Source organism: Rattus norvegicus, chromosome 17 (assembly GCF_036323735.1).
Source record: "Rattus norvegicus strain BN/NHsdMcwi chromosome 17, GRCr8, whole genome shotgun sequence".
In the NCBI taxonomy this organism is placed as follows: Eukaryota; Metazoa; Chordata; class Mammalia; order Rodentia; family Muridae; genus Rattus; species Rattus norvegicus.
Window position 1 is genome coordinate 71,941,535 of NC_086035.1, and position 27,256 is coordinate 71,968,790.

At 49.8% G+C, this 27,256-nt stretch overlaps 1 protein-coding gene across 10 annotated transcripts in view; it reads left to right on the forward strand.

Annotated features, from left to right (window-relative positions):
• The window catches only part of Pfkfb3 (6-phosphofructo-2-kinase/fructose-2,6-biphosphatase 3), an 81,207-nt gene that overhangs the window by 48,215 nt on the left and 5,736 nt on the right, over positions 1–27,256 (forward strand). For 2 of the 10 annotated variants that reach the window (XM_006254198.4, XM_006254196.4), the window contains exons 1-15: positions 3,398–3,879; positions 10,791–10,916; positions 12,147–12,243; positions 14,723–14,789; positions 15,308–15,382; positions 16,410–16,466; positions 18,460–18,584; positions 19,890–20,097; positions 20,459–20,605; positions 20,756–20,860; positions 22,159–22,288; positions 22,626–22,688; positions 22,793–22,857; positions 24,426–24,599; positions 26,731–26,753. In XM_006254198.4, the coding sequence (XP_006254260.1) occupies positions 3,804–3,879; positions 10,791–10,916; positions 12,147–12,243; positions 14,723–14,789; positions 15,308–15,382; positions 16,410–16,466; positions 18,460–18,584; positions 19,890–20,097; positions 20,459–20,605; positions 20,756–20,860; positions 22,159–22,288; positions 22,626–22,688; positions 22,793–22,857; positions 24,426–24,599; positions 26,731–26,753 (1,538 nt within the window). In that variant the 5' untranslated portion in view covers positions 3,398–3,803. 10 annotated transcript variants of the gene reach the window in all.

Below are 27,256 nucleotides of genomic sequence, written 5' to 3' on the forward strand. Positions count from 1 at the left end.
GCTGTTGTAAGAGTAAGGCAATGGAGTCACATGCTGCTGTTGTTGATAACCAAGTCTTGGCAGCACTGGGGTTTGGTGACCCTGACCAGAGAATGGGTACAAAGGTTATGGCAAAAAAAGAAGAAAAAAAAAACCACTTCCATATCCTTTTTGCTAAGGTTAGACCAGGCTCACTGAATTCACCCATAGAACCAGTGGGTGTTTGGTGGGGCATTTCACCTAGGGTAGCTTAACTGTCCCAGGTGACTTGAGTAACAGTCCAATCTTCCTTTGTCCTCAGCACTCTTGGTAGGGGTAGATGTATAATGTGACCACTTGGGAGGGGACAGCGATCTGCTGCTGTGTCAAATATGTGATCACCTTTACACACAATCATACACACACACACACACACACACACACACACACACACACACACACACACGCATGCACACATACGCACACATGCACACATGCACACATGGATGGGGATTTTCCTCCATTGGTAGAGTGCTTGCCTAGAGTGCGTGAAACTGTGTGTTTCACCCTCAGCATCAAATAAACCAGGGATGAGGACTCACGCTTGTAACCTCTTGGTGAGATATGGGTTACGCTTGTAACCTCTTGGTGAGATATGGGTTACGTGAGACCCTGTTTTCTAAAACAAAACCAATCACCCCCACACAAACCTTCTTCCTAACTGCCTTCCTTCCTCCTTGGTCTTTGACTTGATTCCTTGACCTTTCTAATCTCCAATCTTCCCTTCGCCCCTTCCTGTAGACAAGGGGTCGAGGGCTGTGGAATGCGGACTAGATTGTTCAGTACTCTCTTTTTGGCTTCAGCAGGGTCTAGATTGTGACTCAGAACCTAAGGGGAGTTGTCAATCAGTCCTACTGACTGGAGTCACCTGGCTCTAAGTCACCCGACTTGAAGAATGTTCAAATTCTTGGCAGTGTCCTTTAAAAGGCTGAGTTCATAATATCCACCGTGGGGACCCGGGAGTTCGTGAAGCCCTAGGGGGCCACATCTGAGGTAAAGATAAGGGTATTTTAGCAGAACTAGGGGAGGAATCGGAAGGATGTCTAAACCGCAAACCCAAGGAGGCGATTTTTGGATGTAGTTGTAGCAAAGCTGTTCCTAAGGATTGTCGTGTTGGAGCAATTTTACCTTCCACAAGAACTTCCTTAACCTGTGGTTGCATGCTGACAGCTTCAAAAGACCCAGTAAAGTAGTGTGAATTCAGCTGTGCGTCCCACATTCTATCTGTACCTAGATATTTGGAACCCTAAGCAGGGTCACGGTGACTTCCTTTTGCCTGTCTGGTGGCAGAAGTGACTGGAGGACTTAGTCCTTGTGGATTCCAGGGAAGGGAAAATGCCCCACCCGAGAATGCTTAACTACCTCCTGCCTTGAGGGCTGGCCTTAAATCAAGAGATTTAAACATAGATATAAGATAAATAAAGATCGGTCCCCACTGGTGCCACTCCCACCATGTACCCCTGAATGGCTCCCAGCAATCTGTTCCTAAGCTTTGAGGTGAAGGAATGATATCTGGCCGTTTGCCTGGCTTGTAGGTGTGTGCAAACTCAAGTGGACAGCCGGGAGCATGGCGCAGGCCTGTAATACCAGGTTGAGAAAAGGGAGCAAGTTTGAGGCCGGCCTGGGCTACATAAGAAAACTGCAAACAAAGCAAACATAAACAGAAAACCTAGTGGAAACTTGACAGGTGCACTATGGTTACTGGGGGAGCGGTGAAAGGTGGGAGTGTCCTGGCAGGGATGCACACTCGCCCTCTAACCTCCCCTTACACCCCAAACCCCACCTGTCAGCCTGCAAACACCAATGAGGGAAACCCTTCTGGGGACACAACTACTAGATGTTTTCCTTGTCGAGTCAGTCCACTCTAATTTCAGGAGTGGAGCGGGACTATCGCTTGGGCTTTCTAGGGTGTCACCTCTGGCATTTGCTCTCACTGCAGAAAAACAAGTTTAAATGCAATGCACCGGGTTTCTGAACAGCTGCTCTTGCATAGAAATCGGAAGGTCAGCAAAGCTGTCCTGGGGTTGGGGGCAGGTAATGGGGAGGGTGGTACGGGAGAGTAGGGTGAGGGAATGTCGGTTAGAGCTGGGAGGTTCCCAAGGGCTACTAGCCAGGTGAGCTCCAGGTCTCCTAGGCTCGCCAGGCTTCTGGAGAAGGCAAGGCGGAGGCCCCAGGCGGGGCAGGCTGGGTTGGGAGCAGAGCAGCTGCGCCCGCCGCCAGGGAGCCGGCGCCCTCCCAGCAGAGCATGCAGGACGTGCGCGACGTGTGGCAGCCTCTGCGCAGACTTTTCCACTGCAGTGTGGGGTTCCGCGAGCGCCTCCAATCACAGCCCAGCTTCATCGCGACGTGTGCAGCTCGCCGCTAGGCAGGGCAGCGCTTCTGAGCGGAGGCTTCTGTCGCTAAAGCCACATTGAAAGTGTCATGTCTCCACGGCCTCCCGTGCAGCGGTCCCCACCGAAAGATCCCTAGATCGCCGCTGAATTAAACGACCTCTGGCAGTTCACCGACTGCCTCTTAGGCAGATATCTCCAGCCTATGCCAAGTGCAAAAATCGGGAAAGGAAGCGAGGGCATGTGCACATCAAACAAAATAGAGCCGGGTGTGCTGGGGGCAGGCGCGTGGGGGCCGAGGGGGTGACAGGAATTTAGGATCTACTGTCCCTTGATACGTTGGAGCTCATAGTCCAGTAACGGAGGCGGGAGTGGGCTCTACTTTTTATTACTACTTGAAGAAGGGTCTGTGGAATTCCCTCTTTCCCTTTCTGCTGCACCTCATTCATTCACTCATTTATTTATTTATTCATTTATTTATTGTCCTCTTGAAGCACCTAGCACTGTGAGGGGTTGCAACGTTGCCCAAGCGTGATTCCAGGGGATTCAAGAAAAATATGTGCCTGTGCCCGGAGGTGGCAGTGCCAGCAGGGGACAGACATAGTGGGAGATAATGCACGGGCATCATCGGGAAGCAGCCCCCAAATCTTGTAACTCTGGTGCATGGTGCCGGGGGCCCCACTGCTTGAAGAACTGAATCGGGAAGATGCTTTTGCATAGCACCAGCTGTGTGTGAGTGTGTGTGAAGGGGTGGCGGACCACATTGTGTCAACCGACCACATTGGACACTTATCAGATCGCTGCTCCCTCCCAAGCACCAATGTGAAAAGTGGCTGGAATTATTGGGGAACTCCGTGCCTAGCTGGCGCCCGTAGGGACCAGGCATAGGTAGGGAGGGAAAAGGAGGATGAGAGAGCCTGGCTGAGGCGCAGGAGTAGAGCGCGCTGCCCTCATCTACCCGCAGGGGGCGGCAGCAGGCTGTCTCTCGGCCTTGCCCACCCTTCTCTCCACGTGAAAGGGGGCTGGGACGCAAAGAATGCGGCCCGCCCCGAGGCTGACGCGCCGCGCTACCGGTCAGATCTTAAAAGGCCGGGCAGTGCGTGTGGCATCCCGACAGAACAGGAGAGGAGCAAGTGGCAGCGCCCGGTGTTGGGAGCGTGGCTGTCACTGCGCTGGAGCATCCCTGAGCTTCTGAACAGAGCCGGGTAGTCAGCAGTGCAGCAGCCGCAACTCCACGCCGAGCCGAGCTCAATCTGTCTCGTGTCTCCGCTCCGGCGATCCTCCGAGACTCCGCACAAAGCACATTTTCCAAAGCAGCGCAAGGGAGCGCCCAGCCGCGTGCAGGCGGACGCACCCTTCCTGTCCTTTGTTCCGGGGGGGATCTGCAGCTGCTCTTCTCCCCCAACTCGGAGTCTTCCCTCCAGGGGTGGCAGGTCGCCGAATACAGCAACGAAGATGCCTTTGGAACTGACCCAGAGCCGGGTGCAGAAGATCTGGGTGCCTGTCGATCACCGACCCTCGTTGCCCAGATGTGAGTGCAAGTAGCTCCATGGGGGGCCTGGGTTGTAGACGGCGCCGCGAGCAGAGCCCGGCCATTGTGTGTGCAGCGGCTTTGTGCCGGTTCCCCTTTGCGGGAAGAGCACTCGTGCGGTTCGGCCGGGCGAGGCGGGGGTGGCGGCGGGCTTGTGTCTCCCAGGCTGGGCTGAAGGGGCGCTGTGGCTCCGGAAACCTCCTGTGTGCCCGGCCGGCCTGAGCTCGCGGGGCCAGCGCCTCCCAGAGGCTGGAGAGACCTGGCTGCTCCGGAGTCACCCCCGGCCGACTGGAGCAGGGGCGCGGCCGCCAACACCGACGCCCCTTTTTTTCTTTGGGTCTCCTCGGGTTCACGGTCTCTTTTCTCTCTCCCTCGGATCTCTCTGCACCTCTGTATATTTTCATCTTTGCCCTCACTCCGGTGACTGCAGGTTCTTGGTTGGTTGCAGGGATGGATGGTTTATGGGTTGGTGACTGCACACTTGGTGTTTCAGAGACGCACTCGTTTACCCGGAGCACGGAATTTACTGGCAGTTTCTCTTAGTGCCCCACCTGTTGCTGTCTGTGAATGATTTGGGAAGGTTTCATTCACTTCCATCCCTAGCTAGGAAGAGGTATCACTGGGAAGAGCGGAGGGAATTGCTCTAAGGCAACGCTTCCCTTCCAGGCAGCACGCCCAGGACCCGTGGAGGCAGACAGGCGTGAGCTGCCCAGTGGACACGTCGCTCACACCACGTTTGTAGCTTGAGAATCCACTGGCAAAACTGGGAGGTGGTTTCCTATCACCCTGGGAAACTGGAGCACCAGGCTGCAGGGTAGGCTTCGCCGCTGTCATGTTCCTCAGGATGGCCATCAAAGGACATGACAACTCTTTTGGAGCTTTGTGGGTCTGAGTCACTGGTTTCCCTGCCAACCTGACCCCAGCCTCCCTGTATAGTGCAGTATGAGAGACCTCTAACCGGTCTTTGCTTTGGTGGAACTCGTCCCCAAGACGTCTCCTTTTTAAAATTAATTTTTTATTTCTTTGCCCAAGTAAGTCAGTGGCAAGACTTCTTCCCCAAGCCCTGTCAGACACATTTACACACTGGGGCCATCTTTATGAAAATGTACCAGGGAAAAAAAACCAAGCCTGTGGCACATCTATAATCTCATTACACATTAGCTGGGACACTGAGGTAAAAGAATCATGAACTTAAAAAAAAGAAGAATCATGAACCTGGACTACACAATGAGACCCTGTCCAAAATAAGTAAGTAAGTAAATAAATAAATAAATAAATAAATAAATAATAACTAGTAAACAAACCAGGGAAAGTTGGTCATGGCCAAATTTAGATAGCCTGCCACTTCTGGACTTTTTAATCAGGCAGATTATAGCATTTTCTAACTTTTAAAGTGAAATTGTAAGGGCTGTTTTTTTTCTATGTATGTGTAAAGCCGGGTGGTTGGGAGTATACATTCTTCCCTTGTTCGGGTCTGGCAGCCTTTGCCAGAACCCTAAATACGAAAGAGCACCACAGTGTATCCAGTCCTCCTCCAGGCCTCAGAGCCCGGTCATTAGATCCCATGAGCTTGCACGTCTGTCACGGAGTTGAGAGATTTGCAAAGATTGCTGCCGGAACCATTTAGTTTGAAGCCTACGTACCTAAAGGTGACAGATTAAGGTGACCAACTCACTCACTCCTGGAATTCTTGTGTGTGGTACTGATGTATAGCCTCCGACATTCCTTCACATACAGATATCTGCAGCCAGGGTTTCAAAAGCATATCCATATTTTAAACGGTATTTTCCCTATATTAAATTGTTCCTACTGCAACAGAGAAAATAGGTTACTCCTTTTCTAATGACACTGGGAATCTTGTGGATGGACGGACTTTCTTCCTTTCTTCCTTTCTCTCTCTCTTTCTTTCTTTTTTCTTTCTTTCTTCCTTTCTTCCTCTCTCTTTCTTCCTTCCTTTCTTCCTTTCTCTCTTTCTTTCTTTCTTCTTCTTTCTTTCTTGCTTTCTTTCTTTCTTCCCTTCTTTCTGAGACATGGTCTCCTGTGGCCCTGACTGGTCTGGGCTCAACTCAGATGGGATTAAAGGTGTATGCTCCCACACACACCCATTTTGGAGATTTCCATTCACTTAAATCTTTTATCTGTTTTTCCAGAGCTGATTTGACGTAAACTCACTATGTGATGTGTAGATGACAGTGAACTTCTGGTCCTGCTGTCTCTCCCTAAACGCTGGGATTATAAGCATGCATCCACATGCCTGGATTACTTGATGGGCATTGAACCCAGAACTTTGTGAATGCTGGCCAAGAATGCTCCCAGCTGCAGCGGTTCCAGCCCCATTACCGTTTTACATATGGTCTCCCACGTCAGAGGCTGACAGCCAGCTCCTCTGTGGCTTGTTACTAGAGGGCGTAGGTAGAGAAGATTGTCCAGATAAAGCTAAAAAAATAATCATAACAACAAACAAATCCCAAAGGCCAGGCATAGTGGTGCACACTTTTAACTCAAGAGCGAGGGGGTGGGCAGGTAGATCTCTGAGTTCAAGGCTAGCCTGGTCTCCATAGCCTGTCTTGAAATAATAGTAATAATAATAGTAGTAGTAATAATAATGATAATGATGATGATAATAATGACTGTGTTGGATGATATGTTTGTCTGGAGAGCATACAAATTGAGTGTCCAGTTTCTTTAGCAACATTGTGATAAATGTGTCTTGCAAAACTGGAAGTTTAAGCCACAATTTAGACAGACACTACTGTATTTGCAAATGAGCTTCACTGAGCTGGCTCTCCTGTTGCCTGCGCTGAATGAAAATCTATAGCCTGATTCTTAGTTGGGTGTTGTTACCAGTTTCCTCAGAGTTCCAGGTGGATTATGTTTTTGTATATTTAATATATCTGAGCTTTGAGCCATCCCAGCCCTGGCCAGTGTGATGGGTGGCTTGGGGTACAGTAGACTGTAGGTCCAAAGGTCCTATCCTTTACAGAGCAAGGGGGATATTCAAACTGCCTGGTGCGGAGTTGCCTTAAAGAGCAGCTACGAAAAGAAAATCATCTTAAAAAGTATTTACTTGTTATTACCGGGGGTGGGGGAGGGTGGCGCACACCATGGAGTATCTGTGGAGGTTAGAGGACAGCTCTGTGGGGATGGCTCTATATCCTTTAAGTGGGCTCTAGCGTTTGAACTTAAATCCTCTGGCTTGTGAGGCAAGCACTGTTACCCACAAAGCCATCTTACCAGCTTTTGCCTTTTTCCTATTTCCTCAGTAACATGGGGACGAGATGCAAATCTGTGATTAGGACTGAGCATAGAATGCACGTGAAGGAAGGTGGGCATGGTATCCTTGTCTAACTTGTCCAATACCCTGCCAGGCATATCTAGAGCAGTCATCCATGAGAGCCCTGGGGCGGTTCATTGTCAACCGTCAGTGTCTTAAACACAGGAAAAGGAGAGGAAGACAGGAAGAGATGAAGGTGTCCCAGATCCAAGGGGGTGGTGAGGCCTGGCTTTGAACTTTGTCTTAGGCTCTTGGCCTTGCGTACTGAGCACATCCGTTGCCTCCCACAGTATAAGATACCCCGTCATAGTGTGCGGCAGGGATAAGGGGTCATGAAGGTCAGGGCCATTCATTGGGCATCAGATTCGTTAGGTATTAGGAGACAAAAAGTTCATGTGTATGTACACTAACCACGAAGGAGAGGGCCTTTAAAAGATGGATCTCTTAGCTGTCTTCTTCCTGCCCCACACATCCCAAGCCCACCCTACCGAGGCAAGCTCTTGTTAATCCATCATCCTTAGAGGGAACCGCAGGCGGACCTAATGATGCTTTCATCGAGCGAACAACCATGTGGCGTGCATTGCCTTCTGTTGCTGGCTGGTATTTATTGTGTTCTGAGGGCCAGGTTCCTGAGGACAGGCCCAATCTCAGTTCTCAGCAGGGATGACGGACCTCCTTCAGGGTCCACAGCTGTCTGACCTAAACGTGTTCCTCCATGTTTCTTCCTTGAACTTGTAGCTTAGCTGAAGCGTAACCCATATGCTTGCACAAAGGATGAAGATGATTTAGCACCTTTTTCTAATGTTGAAGTTTTGCAAAGCATGCAAAGAACCAAGCATGGATGACGTGTGGGGATCTTCCACAGCAGAGCACATTTTCAAGAAAAGCTGCGGGCGTCAGGTGGTAGGATGATTGGAGTCAGTGGTCTCCATGCCTCCACTTGGCCACATGTCATTGATCATTTAATCTAGGAAGAAGGGTTGAAGTTAGGACCCAGGTGTGTGTCTGCCTCGTAGATTAGCTTCAGTAGACAAGCACTGTTGAAGTTGGGGGTTTAACCACACGTCTTACCGTAATTCTTCACTCCTCAGCCATGCTCTCCTAGCTCACCAGCTGGTCTGGTGTCCTTTGTGTATGTTTGCCTGAGGGTGCTGGCACGGGCAGCAAGACTGCATTAAGAACTAAGACTGCGGGGTTGGGGATTTAGCTCAGTGGTAGAGCGCTTGCCTAGCAAGCACAAGGCCCTGGGTTCGGTCCCCAGCTCCGGGGGGAAAAAAATAAAGAAAAAAAAACCCCAAATATTTATGTAAAAGGGAAAGAGGGGTTATGTTTGTCTTTGAAAATTCTGTTGTTTGAACTCAGTATACTGAGTTGGTTGGGGGAAAGTTGGAATTCCTAGGAAAGTTAGGGATCGGATCCAGGGAGAGGTTGGAGGTGAGGGTGAGGGGTCATGGTTGGTGTCCCTTTGTCAGTGGTAAAAAAATGTCTATGAAGATAAGAACCTGAGGGCAGGTGGCAGCAGGTTGTGAGCTCAGGGAGACCCCTTGAGCAGGGTCGTGAGGTTTTTTTTTTTTTTTTTGTTTTTGTTTTTTCGGAGCTGGGGACCGAACCCAGTGCCTTGCGCTTCCTAGGTAAGCGCTCTACCACTGAGCTAAATCCCCAGCCCCAAGGTCGTGAGTTTTAAAAGAGTCTGTGATTGGGATGCTAGGTTATCTGCAAGGGTTTGCTCATCTTACGGTGCTGGGATGTCTGGGTGAGGGGAAGCTACACTTGGTTTGGCCACTGCTCTAGCTCCTCAGCTTTGAGCACATGGGGAGAATGAATGGCTTCTGCTTTGTCAACTAAGGGAGTGATCCAGGTTTATTGGCGCCTGAAATCCCACAGAACTCTGCTGAGTCTACCGTATCGTATCGTTTTCTCCCCACCTCCCCCTTCCAAAGTGTCTACCGCCAGGGGGATTATCCCTATGACTACTAGATAGGCATAATCCCCGATCTGATAACTCGGTCGACTTCTGCCTCTCTGCATCCCTGACACAATTCCAACAGAAACAGTCCGTGCACACAAGCATAATATGGGTGCCTGTCTGGGGGCTTCCAGTAGAAATGGCTCAGTGCAGTTGTTAGGGAGGAAGAAGGGACCATTGGCTAGAGGGACAGGAGCTCTAGGAACCTGTTCTTTCTAGGGCCTCTAGAATGCATCCGTGGGCAATGTCCCGAAGGGCTGGTTTGTCATCTGCATTCTCTTGTCTAGATAGCCTCGCACTCTTCACATGCAGGTCCCCATTATCAGAGAGAACACATACCTCTGCTTATCAGACATGCTTCTACTCAGATCCTAGGCTGCAGATCTAAAGCAAAGGATCCATGTTGGGTACCCCCCCTTCGGACCAGGCTTCCCATGAACCTCTGTCTAAATCTGTACGGCTGGTACAACTGACTCGTCTCTTTCCCTGCAGGCTTCGAAGCCTGTCTGAGACAAGGGAAGGCCAGCTGGGCTCGAGTTGGCAGGCGGCCTCTTTGGCCTGTGAGCTCCCTTGTCACCAGGATGCAGGAGTCGCCTGAGAGTCTCGGGGGCAAAGAGACGGCCAAGGGAATGTTGGAATGTTGGTTTGTCTAGCGGGGTTCCTCTGGCTGCTCTCTAAAAACCTCCGTCCCTGGTGTTTTGTCTCATTGTGATTCTAAGGCTATATGGGGCACTCATTCATCACAGGCAACAGCATCTCTGGGAGCCTGCCTGGGACTTAGTGACCAGCTTACTTAGGACCCTCTGACTGGCTATTACCTTGGCAGACTCATGCATCCCTCTGAACTTGGCGTCCATCAAATCCTGGCAGCAGAATGGGGGGGGGTGGTCAGGAAGGTCGTGAGAGGCAGAGGCATGGTGCCCAGCCAGGGGGCCCAGCATTTGGGTCCATGACCTACTTTTACTCGATAAGCCCTATTTAACTTTTTTTTTTTTTTTTAAAGAAAGTCTCAGTGGAGCTTAGAAAATGTCTTCCCTCTTGGTTTTCTGGGTCTCACTCATGTCTGTTTCCTACCTGTTTGGGAAGCCATCTCTCCTCCATGCTGATTTTTACCCTTCCTGGCATTAGGGTCCCATCTTTGTACCCCCATGAGATGCTCTTCCACCATTTTGCTAGCGATTGGAATCCCTGTCTGGAGCTCAGCCCCTCCCTATCTGATTTCACCTTCGCCTTCCGAACTACCGTTCACCTGTTGCCAATATTGCCTGAAAAGTGAGACTGAAATACGAGGCCAAGGGTCGTTAGGTGAGGATGGGGTGAGGCAGTCTCGTTGGGTCATCAGATAGCAGGGGCTTTGGGATGTGCAATGACGTCATAACTTTAGAGCGAGTCTTTTGTGCTGCTTTGAGATGGTTGTCCATAGCTGCCCAGGCTGGCCTGGACCTAACTCTGTGTAGCCCAAGCTGGTTTGGAACTCGACTAAGTAGCAGAGGATCGCCTCAAACACTGAGTGATCCTCCCGTGTCTGTCTCCTAAGGGCCGGGATTACCGACATGTGCCACCATACCCAATTTTGGTCCTATTCTTCAAAATAATGTCTTTGGGCATAGGACTCACGCCATCAGTTTTGCTGTTCGATTGATGGATGGCCCCTTTCTTAATTTTTTCCAGCCTGTGGGCCGAAGCTGACCAACTCCCCAACGGTGATTGTGATGGTGGGGCTCCCAGCCCGGGGTAAGACTTACATCTCCAAGAAGCTGACTCGCTACCTCAACTGGATAGGTGTTCCAACGAAAGGTAAGCCAGGTTTGAAGGCTAGGAGCTGGAACCCTCAGGCGGGGCCACTCCCAGCAACCGTCCTGGATTATGGAGTCTGATCCTGCTTCCCAGTTATCTTAGTTCACCTTCCCTTTCATTAGGCTCCCTGTGGTGACCTCATTCTCCGTGGAGCTTTTTCTTTGAGAGTCCCGTGGTGTGTAACTACAGCCTTCCTTTAGTAGCTATCCTCAGTAGGAATTAGCATCACCCGCTGTGCTGAGAAACTTTGATGCTTTTAAATACTGGTGTTGACTCCAGATCTACATATGATAAACAGTAACTATTAAATGGGGCCTTATCACCATGGTGGTACCAGCAGGAACACAGCTAATTTAGACATGGTAGGAGTAACTTAGAATCACTAGATCAACAAGCAGCCAAGGCTGGCTGATCTTGTCAGTGAGACCCAGTCATGTGTGGATACCATAGGCAACAGTCATCTTTATTTATTCTATCATTTATTTCTTTTGTTTATATATGTATATATAAATATATTATGTTTCCCCTGCAAATACGTACGTGTACTACACGTATGTGTGTCATGCCCCAAATGGCCAGAATAGGGAGTCAGATCCCTTGAAACCAGAGTTACAGATGTGCTGGGAACTAAACCCTGGTTCTGTGCAGGAGCAGCAAGTGCTCTTAACTGCTGAGCTAACTCTCCAGCCCATTTATTTATATTTATGATTTTGAGACAGTTATTTCATAGCTTGAATGAAGTATACAGCTAGCGAACTTCTGATCCCCCTGTCTACGACGTCTCTGTGCTGGGATTGCAGGGATGCATTACCATGCCCGACTTTGGGTGCTGGGATCCAGCCCAGTGTTCTATTCATGCTAGACAATCACTTTTAACAACTGAGCTACATTGTAATTTATTTCGCACTATTCCTACATTGTAACTTTTTTTTTTTTTTTTTTTTTTTTTTGCTAGACTCTTGGCTGTCTTCGCAGCTTGTTTCTAATTGATGGCTTTGGGAGGCTTGGGCTAGTATCTGGTTCCTGAAAGACAGCTTCTGGTATAGCAAACAGGATGGGTGCTGTCCTTGGTCTAGTCCTGTTTCCCAGACAGTGACCCAGGAGAGACAAGCCTGGACTAGGGATTCCACACTGTTTCCATATGAAATTCCGTATCCAGATAGCTATTAGCTGGCTTTCTCTTGGTTGGGAAGCTTCTTGTTCCTGATGGTCCTTGTCTCTCCTGTCCAGTGTTCAATGTGGGAGAATACCGACGGGAGGCTGTGAAGCAATACAGCTCTTACAACTTCTTCCGCCCTGACAATGAGGAGGCCATGAGAGTCCGAAAGTAAGTGAGGTGCCTTGAGTGTGTGTGTGTATGAATCTGTACCTGAGGAGAACCTTGCATTTTCCTTTAAAAAGTTATCTTATGTGTATGGGTCTTTTGCCTCTGTGTATGTTAGTGCCTGGTGCCTGGGGTAGCCAGGTTGTGATCTAGGTGCATGCTGGGAATCAGACCAAGTCCTGGAAGAGCAATAAGTGCTTTTTTTTTTTTTTTAAGATTTATTTACTTTATATATGAGTACACTGTTGCTATCTTTAGATCCACCAGAAGACCAGAAGAGGGGATCAGGACCCATTAAAGATGGTTGTGAGCTGCCATGTGGTTGCTGGGATTTGAACTCAGGCCTCTGGAAGAGCATTAACCACTGAGCCGTCTCTCCAGCCCAACAAGTGCTCTCTTAAACTGCTCAGCCATCTCTCCAGCCCTTATAGAGGGTCTGTTGATGAATCTGGAACTAGTTTGGCTGCTCAGTGAGCCCTGGGGACCTGCCTTTCTCTAGACCCCCAGTGCCTGGCATTTAGACGAGTGCTAGAGGTGCAAACTCATGTCCTCATGTATTTGTGGCCAGGTGCACTACGAAAACAGGACCAACTCTGAAGGCCTTTTCTTTGAGGTAGGGTCTATCACTCATCTAGAACTAAATAAGTCAGTTAAATTGGCTTGCTGCCAGTAAAGCCCAGGCTTCTGCCTGTCTCTGTCTCCCTGGCACTAGAATTAGAATTATATACATGCTGCTGCTGCTGCTTCCTCCTCCTCCCCTTCCTCCTCCTTCTCCCCTTCTTCTTCTCTTCCCCTGCTTTCTTTTCCTCTTTTTTCTTCTTCTTCCTCCTTTTTCCTCCTTTTCCTCTTCTGCTTTTCTTCCTCTATGTAGGTTCTGAGGATCCAACTCAGGTTGTCGTACTTGGCAAACAGTTTCACTATGGACTGAACTATCTTCCCACCCTGTGGCTTCCTTTGTTTTGAAGCTGGGTCTATCACTCATCTAGAACTAGGGATTCTCTTTGTAAAAGAAGAGAAGGCCAGCCTGCATGCTGGTGGCCATCAGACCGAGCTAGTGTTAGGACAAGTCTCTTGGCCTCTCTGCGACTGGCTGCTTTGATCTTCTCCCAGAAGTACAAACCGAGACACCCTGAGATACTTCAGCAGCCGACACAGGCCAGGAGTGAACAAAGTCCTTTTCATTGGAAGTCATCAGTTTGCATTTGCAAAAGAGTTCTTAAACTGCAGGTGACAGGGCAGGGCGTGCTCCCCAGCCCGGTCCAGTGTGACTCTCTGGGTCTGCTTTGGCTTTTATTTTTATTTTATTTTATCAGCACTACTAATAGTTTGGTTTAGTTTTAAGTGGTATTTGTTGAATAACCTCCCTGGCTGACAGACGCTACCTTACATAGCAAGATTGGCCTCATCCTCAGATCTACCTGCCTTAGCCTCCTATATGGTGTTTGCCATCCTGCTGCCTAGCCCCAGGTCGTGTAGCTGAGGCCGGCCTTGAGCTTTCTGTGTAGCTGAGGTTGAACCTCTGATCCTCTGTCTCTCCCCCCAACCCACAGCCCGGGACCCCAGTACGAGAATGATATATGGTACCACAAAGCTTAAGTTTTGTACAGTGCTGAGGACTGAGCCTGTGGCTTTATGCATACTGGGCAAGCAGTCAGTCAAGTGAGCTGTATCCCTTTCCTCGGTTGGTACCAGTTCTTTAAAAAAGCTCCCCTGGGGGTTGGGGATTTAGCTCAGTGGTAGAGCGCCCTGGGTTCGGTCCCCAGCTCCCAAAAAAAGAAAAAAAAAAAAAAAACTCCCCTGGTTTAACTTTTGAGCCAAGCACAGTGCACAGTTTCTATAATCCAAGAATTCTGAAGGCGGAGGCAGGAAGGCTGCAAGTTCTAGACCAACCTCAGCCTCAGAGTAGGTTCAAGGTCAGCCTGGATGACTTATACTCAAACTAAAATGGGAAAAGGGGGGCTGTTGTTTAGCGGTAGAGCACTCACTCAATCAGCGTGTTCGAGGCCTTGGTTTTAATTCTCAGTACCACAAAGGAAAGACAGAACAAAAAAAAAATATATAATTGAAAGGGAAGGGGGAACATGGTAACTCACCACTGCAATCTCAACCAAGGAGAGACTAAGGTGAGAGGCCTGATGGGAATTTGAGGCCAGGTCAGGCAAGAGTCCAAAGCCAATCTGGATGGCATAGCTGGATCCTGTGTGGGGAAAAAAAAAAGATTCAGAAAAGCAAATAGGAGTGTTTCTTGGGGAAATTGATTCCATTGTATAGCCAGGGATGCTGGCTGCCTCCCTCAGCTGTGTGGAAGTGGGTGTCTATACTGGTCCTTGGGTTGGAGGCTCCTGGATCCAGTGAGGCCTGGCCAACACTGAGCATCTTGGAACTGGAACCCTCAGTGTGTGTCACGGGGTTTGGGGTAGTGGTGAGAATGTGGCTGCTTAGCTGGGCCTGCTCTGACCAGCCCCTTCTCGTGTGTTTACAGACAGTGTGCCTTAGCTGCCCTGAGAGACGTCAAAAGCTACCTGACAAAGGAAGGAGGACAGATTGCAGTAAGTCTGGGGGTGCGGGTGTGGGGGGCGTCACAGGCATCTCTGTCCTCGTTGGCCCAAGCAACTGAGAATAATTAGAGTGAGGACGGGGACAAATGCCTCTCTTCACTTAAGTCCTGAGGGGACAAGTGGCCCAAAACAGCTTAGTGTATGTATCTTGGGATGGATGTTGGGACATAACTGTCACTCACCTGTACAGTGGGCATCTGGACACCACTTCTGTGTTGCTGCCAGCCACTATAGCCAGGGGGCATTCCTCAGTCCCCCACTGTATTTCACTGCTTGCTAGTTCCCCCCTCCCCTGCTGTGTCTAAAAACTGCAGGCAGAAGGAGAGGAGGGGAGTCTGGGATCACCCTGGAGAGAGGTTAGGGGACAGGGCACACTCTGTTTGGAAGGAGGGAATATAGGGCTTATTTCTAGAAACAACAGACTGAATTTCTTGTGGTTTGGGTAACTGTTATTACCAGGTTTGATTGATTGATTGATTGGTTGACAGATCCTTCTTCCTCTTTATCAGGTTTTTGATGCCACCAATACAACGAGAGAAAGGAGGCACATGATCCTTCATTTTGCCAAAGAAAATGACTTCAAGGTGAGCCAACTCCACCCCCCTTCCCCCAGCAAGATGACAGAGGACAAAACCTTGGGAGTAACTGATTGCCTGGCTCTGGGGTCAGCTTCTGGGCTGCCCTGAGTTGTTGTTACCGGGGGTCTCACTCTGTAGCGCAGGTTTGAGTGGAATTCACTGTGTGGCCCAGGTTGACTTCAGACTTGAGGCAATCCCTTTGCTAAGTGTTGGGATCGAGGGTGTGAGCCCCGACTAGTTGCCTGTTTTGCCGTCTTAAAACAATGTCTTGGGGTTGGGGATTTAGCCCAGTGGTAGAGCGCTTGCCTAGGAAGCGCAAGGCCCTGGGTTTGGTCCCCAGCTCCGAAAAAAAAAAAAAAAGAACCAAAAAAAAAACCAATGTCTTCCTTTGGGGTGGGATCCCTAGGAACTATGGAGCCTTCCTTCCCTGGGGGGGGGGGGGGGAGGGCTGCGGCCATTGCAAAGTTGGTGTTTAATGAAGTAATATTTTCCCCAGTCAGCACCTTTTCTTGTTCTTTCCTTATTAATGTTTTGGTTAGCAAACAGACAAGTGCTTCTAGCTCTAAAGCACAAAAAGTGTGCATGTGGACATTTTCATACATGTGAACCATTATACTTTCTTTGTTTCTGTTTGCCCTTCCCATTTTCTCTTGACCCCCCACCCCCACCTGCCACTTACTGGTCCTCATCGGCTCCCAAGAAGTCCCTCTGCTTTTGAAACAGGCAAGACTCCTGGTACATGTAGTCTATTAACCTGTTCCCCACTCTTGCCTTTGGTCTTCCTGATCTGTCATCACACATCACACAAACACAGACACAGACACACACACACACACACACACAGACACACACACACATTTAAATTTAAATTTTGCATATAAGAGGAAGCGTGCAGTGTCTGTCTGATTCTAGCTTTACATACCCTAGTCATATCCTCTTCCTGCCGGTTTCCTTTCTTGTATCACGGTGAACTCAAAGCTGGCTTCTGGTGGACTGTGTTTACCTTCCCGTCTTGCTTCCTTCCCCCCCACAGGCATTTTTCATCGAGTCCGTCTGTGACGACCCTACAGTTGTGGCCTCCAATATCATGGTAAGACAATTAGGAAACCCTGTTTGTATATGACCCCTTATACTATGAGATCTCATTTGCAGTCCTGGTGGGAGCTCAGGTCAGGGACCAGACAGTAACTAAAACCATAGAAGCAGGTGACCTGTCCTGTGTGTGGTTGAGTGTTGTCAGGTAGATACTGGGGCAGCAAAAATACATGGGAATATTAATTTAGCACAGTCTGTGACCTGGACCCGCTCTTAAGTGACATCCATGCCCTTTGCAAGGTCATAGAGGGCAAGTAGCAGTACACAGTCTTGGCGGGGATGTGGTAGATAATGGAGACAGGCAGGGAGTAGCAGTTTAACCTGGCGTCCGAAGCTAGAACGCAGTGATGCTGGAATAGCCAGGGATGATTGGCAGCTCTTCAGTTTTGCCTCTCCAGTCTTTGGTAGGTCAGACTGCTTTGTGTAAACAAAGTCCTTCAAGGCTCAGCATGCCAAGGCAAAGGTCCAAATTTGGGAAGAAAGGGTGTAATACGTGCCCCCCGACCACTCAACTACAGTGTGCCAAGGGAAACTTGTCCAGATAAGTCAAGGTCAGTGGCAACACAGTTTGATTAAACCTCCATTTTATTACTTGATAGCAGTAGATCACAAACAGAAATGAGAATTATAAAGAACAGGTTGGTTTTTGTTTTGCCTTGTTTTAATTTTTTTGTGTGTATACATGGTAGGGTGGGCACCACAGTGTGGAGTCAGTCCTACCACATGAGTTCTGAATATCAACTCAGGTCATCGGGAGTGGCAAACCTCTTGACCTTCCAAGCCTTCCTCACCATCCCATTCAGACTTTTTTTTTTTTTTCTTTTTTTTTTCTTTTTTCTTTTTTTTGGAGCTGGGGACCAAACCCGGAGCCTTGTGCTTGCTAGGCAAGCACTCTACCACTGAGCTAAATCCCCAACCCCCCATTCAGACTGTTAAGGCAACCATGTTTGTAATGTGGCTCTGGGATGGAGTGCTTGTCCACTGTGTATGAAGCTGTGGGTTCAATCCCCTGCACTACATAAAGTGGGTGTGGGAGTAAAGACTTGGAATCTCAGTTCTTGGGAGGCGGAGGCAGGGAGACCGGAAGTTCAAGACCACCCGTGGCTGTGTACTGAAATGTATGAGAGCCTGTCTCAAAATAAAACAGAACAAGAAGAAAAAAGTGGGAACCTCGTACCATCCATCTCTAGGCGTTCCCATCTTCCTGTCTGCCTTATAGTTGTGGGAGAAAAGGATTAACAAAATCCTCAGGGCAGACATGATGGTGTCTGCCAAATAATTTCAGTGTTGGTCAGAGAGATGTAGGGAGTCTTAACATTTAAGGTTACCTTGCTCCACATGGCAGCCTCTAGCCCAGCCAAGACTAGATAGCAAGACTTGGCCTCAAAGACCCAAGTCAGTTTCCCTAACATCTACCTGGGTTTTTTTTTTTTTTTTTTTCCCATTATTGTCCAATTATAGGAGACTCCTTGTCCCAGAAGTGCGGCTCTGAAAGGTGTAGTCACCAGGTCTAGTTAGATGTCATCATACAGACGAGCACAGGCAGATACTGTTCTGTTTGGAGCAGATAAGGAAGTCCTACCCAAGACCAGGGGCCATTTCTGAGCAACACTTAGTGTGCCTTTCCAAGTGCCAGCATTCGTGTGCTTCTGTAGGGCTCTGCTGAAGTGAGGGTCAGGCTCACTCAGTTATTGGATTGACCCCGCCCCCCCCTTGGTGTATGGTCCAGATGGGGTCCTTATGGGGTCTTTGTGGGTCCTTATGTCTGTCCTTCATGAGCATCCTCCCGGTGTAATCATGAACGAGGCCAAAAGGCCATGAGTCAAACTTCCCGACACCCGTTCTCATCTTCCTCTTCTACGCTCGGTGGGATGATCTTTTTTTCCAAGCCTTTTTGGACTTTTCCCCCTTTGAGAGCTCCAATCCTGGTTAATGTAAGCAGAAAGCCTCCCAGGGTGGTTCATTCGCTGCTCTTTGTGGTGCTATAGGAAGTGAAAATCTCCAGCCCGGATTACAAAGACTGCAACTCCGCAGAAGCCATGGACGACTTCATGAAGAGGATCAACTGCTACGAAGCCAGCTACCAGCCTCTTGACCCTGATAAATGTGACAGGTGAGTCCCAGAAGATGTCACCCTGGATCATCCAAGCGAGGCCTCAAAACGTCCTCTAAAACAGCTCCCAAATATATTTGTCTACGAACTCTTCAGATTGGCTATTGATGGCTGCCGAGGGAGAGACCCCCTCCTTTGGTGACATGGTGGCCGCTGGCCCCAGTGTCGGACTCACACCCATACATAAAGGGCTGAATTAATTAGACTCAAGGGGTTATTAAGTATAAGACTCATGAAATGAGGGAGATTAGAGAGCAGTTAGAGGGAGATGGTGGTGGATGGGTAAGTTATTTTGAGGGGTGGCTCAGCAGTTTTAAGGGCTCATACTTCTCTCTTCCGGATGATTGCAGTTAAGTTCCCAGCAATCATAGCCGACAGCTCACAGCTAATCAATCATAATTCGAGCTACTGCAGGATGCATGTCTGCGCACTTACGTGCACATATCCACACAGGTGCATGCACACACACACAGACACACACACACACACACACACACACACACACACACACAATTAAAAATTATAAGCATGTCTTTAAGAAGTGTAAATGTGTCAGTGTCTTTCTTAATTACTGTCTGCCTTGAAAAAAGTTTACTAGGCTTTTTCTGTTTGTTTGATTGATGGGTCTCACTATAGCCCTGGCTGGGCTGGAACTAGTTATATTAGAGTCACAGATCTGATGGCCTCTGCCTGTATGGGGATTAAAGGTGTGAGCCATCATGCCTAGCTAACCGCCCCTCCTCAATTTATACATTTATTCACTTGTTTGTGTTGGGTTTTTTGTCCGTCTGTGTGTGTGCATGCGTACTTAAGCACCACAGCGAACATGGGGAAGCCAGAGGGGAACTTTTGGGAGCCCCTTTTTTCTCTGTCTACCTCGTGAGCCCAGGGGATCTAACCCAGGTCATCCGAGTTGGTGGCAAACACCCACTCTTGAGCCATCTCGCTCCCTGTAGCTCACTTTTTCAGACAGTGTTCACTGAACCTGGAGCTCGCTGAGTTGGCTGGGCCGACAGTGAGCCCCAGTTGTCTCCCCTTCCCCGCCTACACTGCGCCCTGCCTAAGAAGATATGTTTGAATTTTATGTTTGTGTATTATTACTGAGTGAGCCATCTCTCCAGCCGTCCTATCTGGTTACAGCCTGGTTGAGGGAATTGTTGTCTTGGGTTTATTCTCCTACAGAACCACAACAGTTACTGCTAGGGGCCCCCAGGACTCAAATACATGCTAGAAGTTGGCCAGGCCCGGGGTGTAAGGTATGCCGTCTGCAGGGCTACGGAGGGCTGAATGGTGGTTTCTTTGCAGGGACCTGTCATTCATCAAAGTGATTGACGTTGGCCGGAGGTTCTTGGTGAACAGAGTGCAGGACCACATCCAGAGCCGAATCGTGTATTACCTGATGAACATCCACGTGCAGCCCCGGACCATCTACCTGTGTCGGCACGGCGAGAATGAGTACAACGTGCAGGGCAAGATTGGGGGCGACTCAGGCCTGTCCAGCAGAGGCAAGAAGGTAGAGGAGGGGAGACTGGATTAGGGACTGACCGGAGGGAAGAGGTGATTGGTTCCCACCTTGTTGTAGAGTTGAGCGTCCTTGGCTGTTGTGCGTTTTTTTTGTTTTTTGTTTTTTTTTTTTTTTTTTTTTGTTTTGTTTTGTTCTGTTTTTGCTGTTTTTGACTTACCTATGCTGTGTGCATTTGGATGTGGGGCTGGTGTGCGTACATGTGTGTGAGTGTGGACTAGAAGTGGGAAGATGGGAGTCAGGCTTCTTGGACTCTGATAAGGTTTGAGTGGCCTTGGCTGTTGCCAAGCAGTGACATAATGAAAGGAACTGGAGTTTATTTATGTGACCTCTGCCTCCTGCATTCCCTCAGTTCGCCAATGCCCTGAGCAAGTTCGTTGAAGAGCAGAATCTGAAGGACCTCCGCGTGTGGACCAGTCAGCTGAAAAGTACCATCCAGACCGCGGAGGCCCTAAGGCTCCCCTACGAGCAGTGGAAGGCGCTCAATGAGATTGATGCTGTGAGTCCGTGTGGCTGAGGGGAGGCCTGGTAGGGAGTAGAGAGTTCTCTCATGGGTCCTCTGGAGTCCTGGTGGCTTCTTGAGACCCCCTTTATTTGAGGTGGACCTGTAGGGAAGTTTTCTGGAATGAATGTTGGTCTTCCCTGACAGGGTGTGTGTGAGGAACTAACCTATGAGGAGATCAGAGACACCTACCCTGAGGAGTATGCACTGCGTGAGCAAGACAAATACTACTACCGCTATCCCACAGGCGAGGTGAGCATGGGTCCCGTCCTCCTGTCTGCTGGTCTTTCTTTATAATGGCCAGGATCTGGGGCATGTGTGTATGAAGTTGGCTGAGAGAAGGCCTTGGGGGGCCCCAGTGGGATCAGGTAAATCCCTACAAGATCTACACCCCATCCTGTCTTCCACCAGTTCTGCAAACTCATCTCTACTACTTCTGTGGTCTCTAAATATCACTAAAGAGAACCTTGTAAAAACCCTGAGGGAAGTGCGTTGCATTTCCCACACTTGAGAACAATGTATCTATCTGTCTCTCTGACATGGATGTAGGGGAGAGGATGGCTGGTGATTCATTCCAGACTGAAACTTTTCCCTGCCCAGCAGGTGACACAGTAGACAGGCTGGCCTTGATGTCAGAGGGCTTGCACCAGGGTAGGCTGATGTTGGTAGAGGGAATGGCTCAGCTACTCTTGTTGGAATGGTGTATATTGAGCCATGTGGTACTCTGGGAGTTCAGCCAGGTGACTGTGTTGACACCTAGTGGGTGTCCTTTGTCATAGTTCTCATTCCTGGTGGGCCACCATGCTGTCTTGTGGTCTCACTCTGGCCTTCCTTGCTTTTGATCGATCCCACCTCAACCTCCCCGGTACGGGTATATAACACATGAGCACCGCCATACCTGGCTACACGCTTGTTGCTTGAAATGGGATCTTAACGTGCAATACAGGGTTGTAATACGGGCTGCCTTGAGTTGATAGCAATCCTCTTGGGATTACAGACACGCCCCATGTGTATGTCAAAAGGAGACTGTAGATTCATTTGTTGTCAGCCGGTCCAACCGTTTCCTCTCGCTCCTAACCCTGGTGACCACCATTCACCATCTCTAGATTTACCTGTTCTGGGTGGTGCACAAAAGGAATCATTCAGTGTAAAGGTGGTGATACTCAGTGTCTTTCACTTGACAGACAAACGTTTGAGGTTCTCTCATGCTGTGACACGTGCCAGGACTTTGTTCCTTTTAAGGGGCAAAGTTAAGGGCCTGAGTAATAGTCTGTGGTAGTAGCGTTTGATCCTTCTCTAGAGAAGGAATTCAGGGAGATAGGATTGCAGGCTTTCCTCTTGTTCCTAGGAGTATTTCATCCAACTCAGAGCTGAATGCTCACAAGGATGGATGTGTGTGTGTGTGTGTGTGTGTGTGTGTGTGTGTGTGTATGGGGGTGGGGCAGGGAGGGGCGTGGGGTGCTGTGAGCCAGTCCGTGAGGCTGCAAGTGATTGCATGGCTCTTCTCTGCCTGTCCTCTCCTAACGTGGTTTCATCCCTGTGTTGCCCAGTCCTACCAGGATCTTGTCCAGCGCCTGGAGCCTGTGATCATGGAATTAGAGCGCCAAGAGAACGTATTGGTCATCTGTCACCAGGCTGTCCTGCGCTGCCTACTAGCCTACTTCCTTGACAAGAGTGCAGGTATTTATGGCAGCTGAGCCAGGAAGGAGGGAAGGAAGAAGGAAGTGCGCCCTTGAGTTTAAGTGGCAGGGGACCCATCGTTTCTCACTTCGAGTTGCTTCTGGGTATGGGTCCGCCTCACAGCCTGCTGAGGGCTCTGTACCTGCTCCCTGCAAACAGTGTGATGTCTGGTGGGATTCGTTACTTCTCAAACCAGCCTGGAGAACCCTCAGGCCTCCATGTGACCAGGGGCCTCTCTGGGTTGGGAATGAGGCTCTTGTGCCTGGGGATGCCCCTAGCTAGCTTCTCGCTTTGCTTCCAGTCTCTTGTCTAACTATGAAAACATGTCTCCTTTCAGAGGAGATGCCATACCTGAAATGCCCACTTCACACAGTCCTGAAACTGACGCCCGTGGCGTATGGTGAGTAGCAGCCCCTGCTGGGCCCGGAACCCGGGATCTCCCTATGGCTGGCAGAGGAGGGTGATTGTCTTAACAGAGGCTGTCTTCTTCTCCTTCACCTTCAGGGTGCCGTGTGGAGTCCATTTACTTGAATGTAGAATCAGTGAGCACGCATCGGGAGAGGTCAGAGGTGAGTTAGGGTCCGGTGCGCTGGGACCCTTGGGAAGCCCTGGGATCGGCTTTCTTCTGTCTGGAGGGGCCTCACTGAATTTCTTTGGCACCCACTGTGCCAGCTCCACATCTCTCTGTTCCTAGCCCATCTTTCCTGTGGCATCGTGAAATCTATTCATTTTCTCTGTCTGTAATCTCCGTCTGTCTGTCTGTCTCTCATTCTCTCTATCCTCATTCCTTCTTGACCGGGAAGAATAACTTAAGCAAGCGGTTACTCCCCTTCTGCCAATCATAGCCCCAGCACAATAGCTGTTACCACTTCAGGCAGCAAAGGCTGTGCCCTTCTCAAAAGCACCAGAAGCCTGACTTGGATTGGATCAGCCAGCCAAGCAACGTCACCGGCACGCCCTTAAGTTCATAGTTAGCAAAGGTCTGAGATAAGAAGAGGGTCAGAGGAAGGGCCTCCTTACAGCACGGCCAAGGGAAGATCAGGGCACTCAGTCCCTGGCTGCTCTTTTCTTCCACCTCAGGGAGGCCTGAGGCTTTGGGGGAGGGAGTGTATGGTCATGTTGAATCCCCTCACTGGGCAGGTGGCGGATCTGTCCAGGCCTGTGTTGTGAAAGTGGGTTTAAATTTGCTTTATGCAGGCTGTCAAAATACAACACTTTGCCAGTGTAGTCAGACCTTCCTCTTACACCGAACTTGACTTTCTGTCTGTGGAGTCCGCAAAACAGGTGACTTACCCATCCCCAAGGAGCTTGGCCGGGAGACTTTGGTAGGAAGGGTACCTGGATGGGGTGTCAGCCTGTTTTCTGTCCTGCTTGCGCTGTGGACTACACGAGAAGAGGACTGTGTCCCCTGGGCTGCCTCGCCCTGTCTCCTGGCCCCGCCCCTCTGAACCAGAGCACCTGCTCACTTAGCTGAAGAGAGCCTAACCAACCCTGGGTTTAGACATGAGACGGGCTCCGAGGACCTCAGAATACTTGCTTGCTAGCACTGGGGCTGAAGATGTCCTGGGCTACGAGGTGCTGGGCCGTGCTTTGGACCCCAGGAGCTTACTCTCCTGTCTCGTCTTGGAAAGCAGACATCTCGTCCTGGTAGACAGACTGCTGCCTGTTTTCCGTGTCTTTGGCCTCCTAGACTGAGGCTGGGTACTGTCTGGGCAAGCACAGCGCTGTGTGTGCCACAGAGCAGGTGGAAGGGAGTCGGCCCTGATACCTTTCCCCTCCCATTCCTGAGGTCTCAGAGCTAACAGTCTCTCCTGGGTGGGCCCTCAGTGGGTGGGGTGACTGGGAGTTAAGATTTTTTTTCTCTGACCCCCTTCTCTGCTGTGGTTGTAATTATTTTTTTTCTTCCCCTGCTTTGCACATAGCGAGAAGTTGTGTGCCCGCAGGAGCTCAGGGTCAAGGCCACTCGCCTGGGTGTCCCTCTGGTTGTTGTACCCTTACAAATGTCAAGAGGAATGTCTGTGTGTGTGTGTGTGTGTGTGTGCGCGAGCGCGTGCGAGTGCGTGCGTGTGTGGCTTCTCTACCTCCCTCCCCACTCCTCGTAACTGTCGCCTTCTCTCTTTTGTCTTTGTCTGCTTAGGATGCAAAGAAGGGACCTAACCCTCTCATGAGACGCAATAGTGTCACCCCACTAGCCAGCCCCGAGCCCACCAAAAAGCCTCGCATCAACAGCTTTGAGGAGCATGTGGCTTCCACTTCTGCTGCCCTGCCAAGCTGCCTGCCCCCGGAAGTGCCCACGCAGCTGCCCGGACAAGTCAGTGATCCTGCTTTAATTACTGCCTACGGGGGGAGTGCAGAGGGGAGATGATCGCCGTATCTGGGGCTCTGTGCCGGGCCATGTTTGCAAGTGAGGATGAGTGCCTGGGTTCAGGTGGGCTGCGTGTGTGAGGCATAGCAGGCGAGGTTTGTGGCTGTCCGGTGTCTGTATGTCTGTCAGGCAGAACACACAGTGCTCTCTCGCTCTCTCTCTCTCTCTCTCTCTCTCTCTCTCTCTCTCTCTCTCTCTCTCTGAAATCTTCCCTTGCCAACAGTCACTCCGAGGCTGTGCTCTTTATTCTTTATTGAGCAGAGTCAGGCAGAGTAAATGAAATTGTAAAACGCACCCCTCGTCCTACGCACAATTGCGAGTACGTAGAACAGCCTACACTCTAGCAATTCTCAATTCCGGAGTCTGTACGTTCTGCGGCACTGATGTCTTTCTTCTCCCTTGCTGTCACCTCTGACAGAAAAAGGCCACAAAGAAGAGCCTACATCAGCTCCCCAGAGCCAGCACAGTTCCGTCCTCCTTAGAAACAGTCCAGAGCTGGAGGGGCAGCTGAGTTTAAAGCTCTCTGCGTGCAACTTACGTTCAGATCCCCAGAACGAACCCATGCAGCAAGCTGAGTTCAGACACACGTGGCTCTCACGTGTGGTGAGATGGGAGGCAGAAGAAGCAGGTGGACTTCTGGGAAGAAGCTCACAGACAAGCTAACCTGATCTACATAGGCCAGCTAGCCTGCTCTACATAGGCCAGCTAGCTAGCCTGGTCTACATGGTGAAATCCCCACACACAACAAGAGACCTCCTTTTAAAGAAAAGGGGGAAGGCTCCTGAAGGAGACATCTGAGGCTGTCCTTTTATGGTCAGTCATGGGGTACTTGTGTTACCTGCATCCCTGTACACGAGTACTTGTGTGCGTGCTACACATACACACACATACAGAGTCAGGCACCCAAGACAACATCTTTTCACACAGTGGTTAGATTATCTATCGGGAGTAGAAATAAACAGAACTCAGCGAGACCCCCTGTTTCACTAGACTGAAAGAGCAAAGGCTGAAGGGCTTGGCTGTTGAGCATTAAAGTTGGTTTTCAGGAAGCCAGTCCTTCAACGATAGACCTTGCCCCATGTCTGGATGAGCTTCAACTCAATGCTAGGCCAATTCTCGCTGCATCTGCTGTCCCTGAGCTTCCAGTCAACTTCCCAAGGGTTAGAATGAGGTCTAGAGAGAACCTTGTCGCCTCCAACGCTCATTTAACTACTCCAGGCCTCAGTTTCCTAATCTGTGGAATTGGGGAGTAATATACCCTACAAAAAGTGGCTCAGACAGGGTGATGGGTGGTGTGTGTATAATTTGGGGTCTGGTACAAAGTAAGCCTTAGGAATTGTAGCTCTGACCTAACATGAGTATATATAGGTTTGTTTTTTCCCCATTCGGCTACTAGTTGGCGGGGAGATGTATATATATATATTTAGTTCAGGCTCCCTCTTAGGCAGTCTTTAACTTATGGTCGCTCTAACTCTGCTTCTGGAGTGTAGGATTATTTTGTTTTGTGGAGGACAGGGTCTCATGGTGCATAGAGACTGACCTCAGACTCACTGTGTGTACTTCAGGATAACTTTGAACTTGTGGTTCTCCTCCCTCCTCCCTGGCCTGTGGATTTTAATGTCCAGGGCCAGTCTCTTTAGGTTTGGAAATGGACACAAGGCCAGTGGGAAGACTCTAGTAGCCCTTTCTTTAGGTCTGAGAGTTTTCTAATTACAGCCAAGCAGATGGCTTCTCCATCCCACTCTATCCTGGTGCATTGTGGGAGTCTTCTGTTGGGAGCCTCAAGGGGATTAACCTGGGCCAGGGGCAGGTGACATCCAGACCTACACTGATCTAGTCATGGCGGTCACTGGCAAGAGCTCAGTCTTGGTACTCCCCCTGCCCCTGCCCCCACGCCCCCTTCACAGATACCTCTGACTTTGTTAGGACAGCCCCTTAGATTCGCCAAGTCCTCAGGAGCAGATGTCTGGGATCTATTGGCCGGGTCAGACATGGGAGGTGTGTGGGGCTTGACTCAGCAGCTGCCATCTTGCCTCCTGACTGACTTTCTCTCTTTCCTTACCTTGTCTTTCTGCAGCCTTTGCTAGGGAAAGCCTGTCTGTAAGTATTTCTTGATAATTCCATTGCTTGCACTCCACACGCTTGCTTGTTGGCCCTTTTGGTCTCCTGCCTGTTGAAGTACTTAAGAGGAAGATAGTCCGGGTAAAGTCTGAGGTTGCCCATGGAGAAAGGAGATGGGAAGAGAGAATTCCCAAAGTTTATACAGAGGAGATGCAGAGAGGGAAAACTCACCACATTCAGCATGCTCCAATGCCATCAACCATAGGGTGCTACTCCCCACTCCCTCTGGGGGTGCTACACTGTCTTCATTGGCCATAGGCAGGGCTTGGCATAATGCCAGATTTCCCTGGTCGGGTCACATTTTGATGCTGACTTTTAGTGTTTGCTGTCATTGCTTTGTCCCTCCTTCCCCCAGAGGAGCATCCTTTTGTTCTGAAAACAGTATTTATCCAGAACCAAGTAACCCAGATGGGGACCTATTTTGATGTTCATGAAGCTGTCCTGGTCTGTCGGACCTGCCAAGGGACAGCCATGTAAGAACT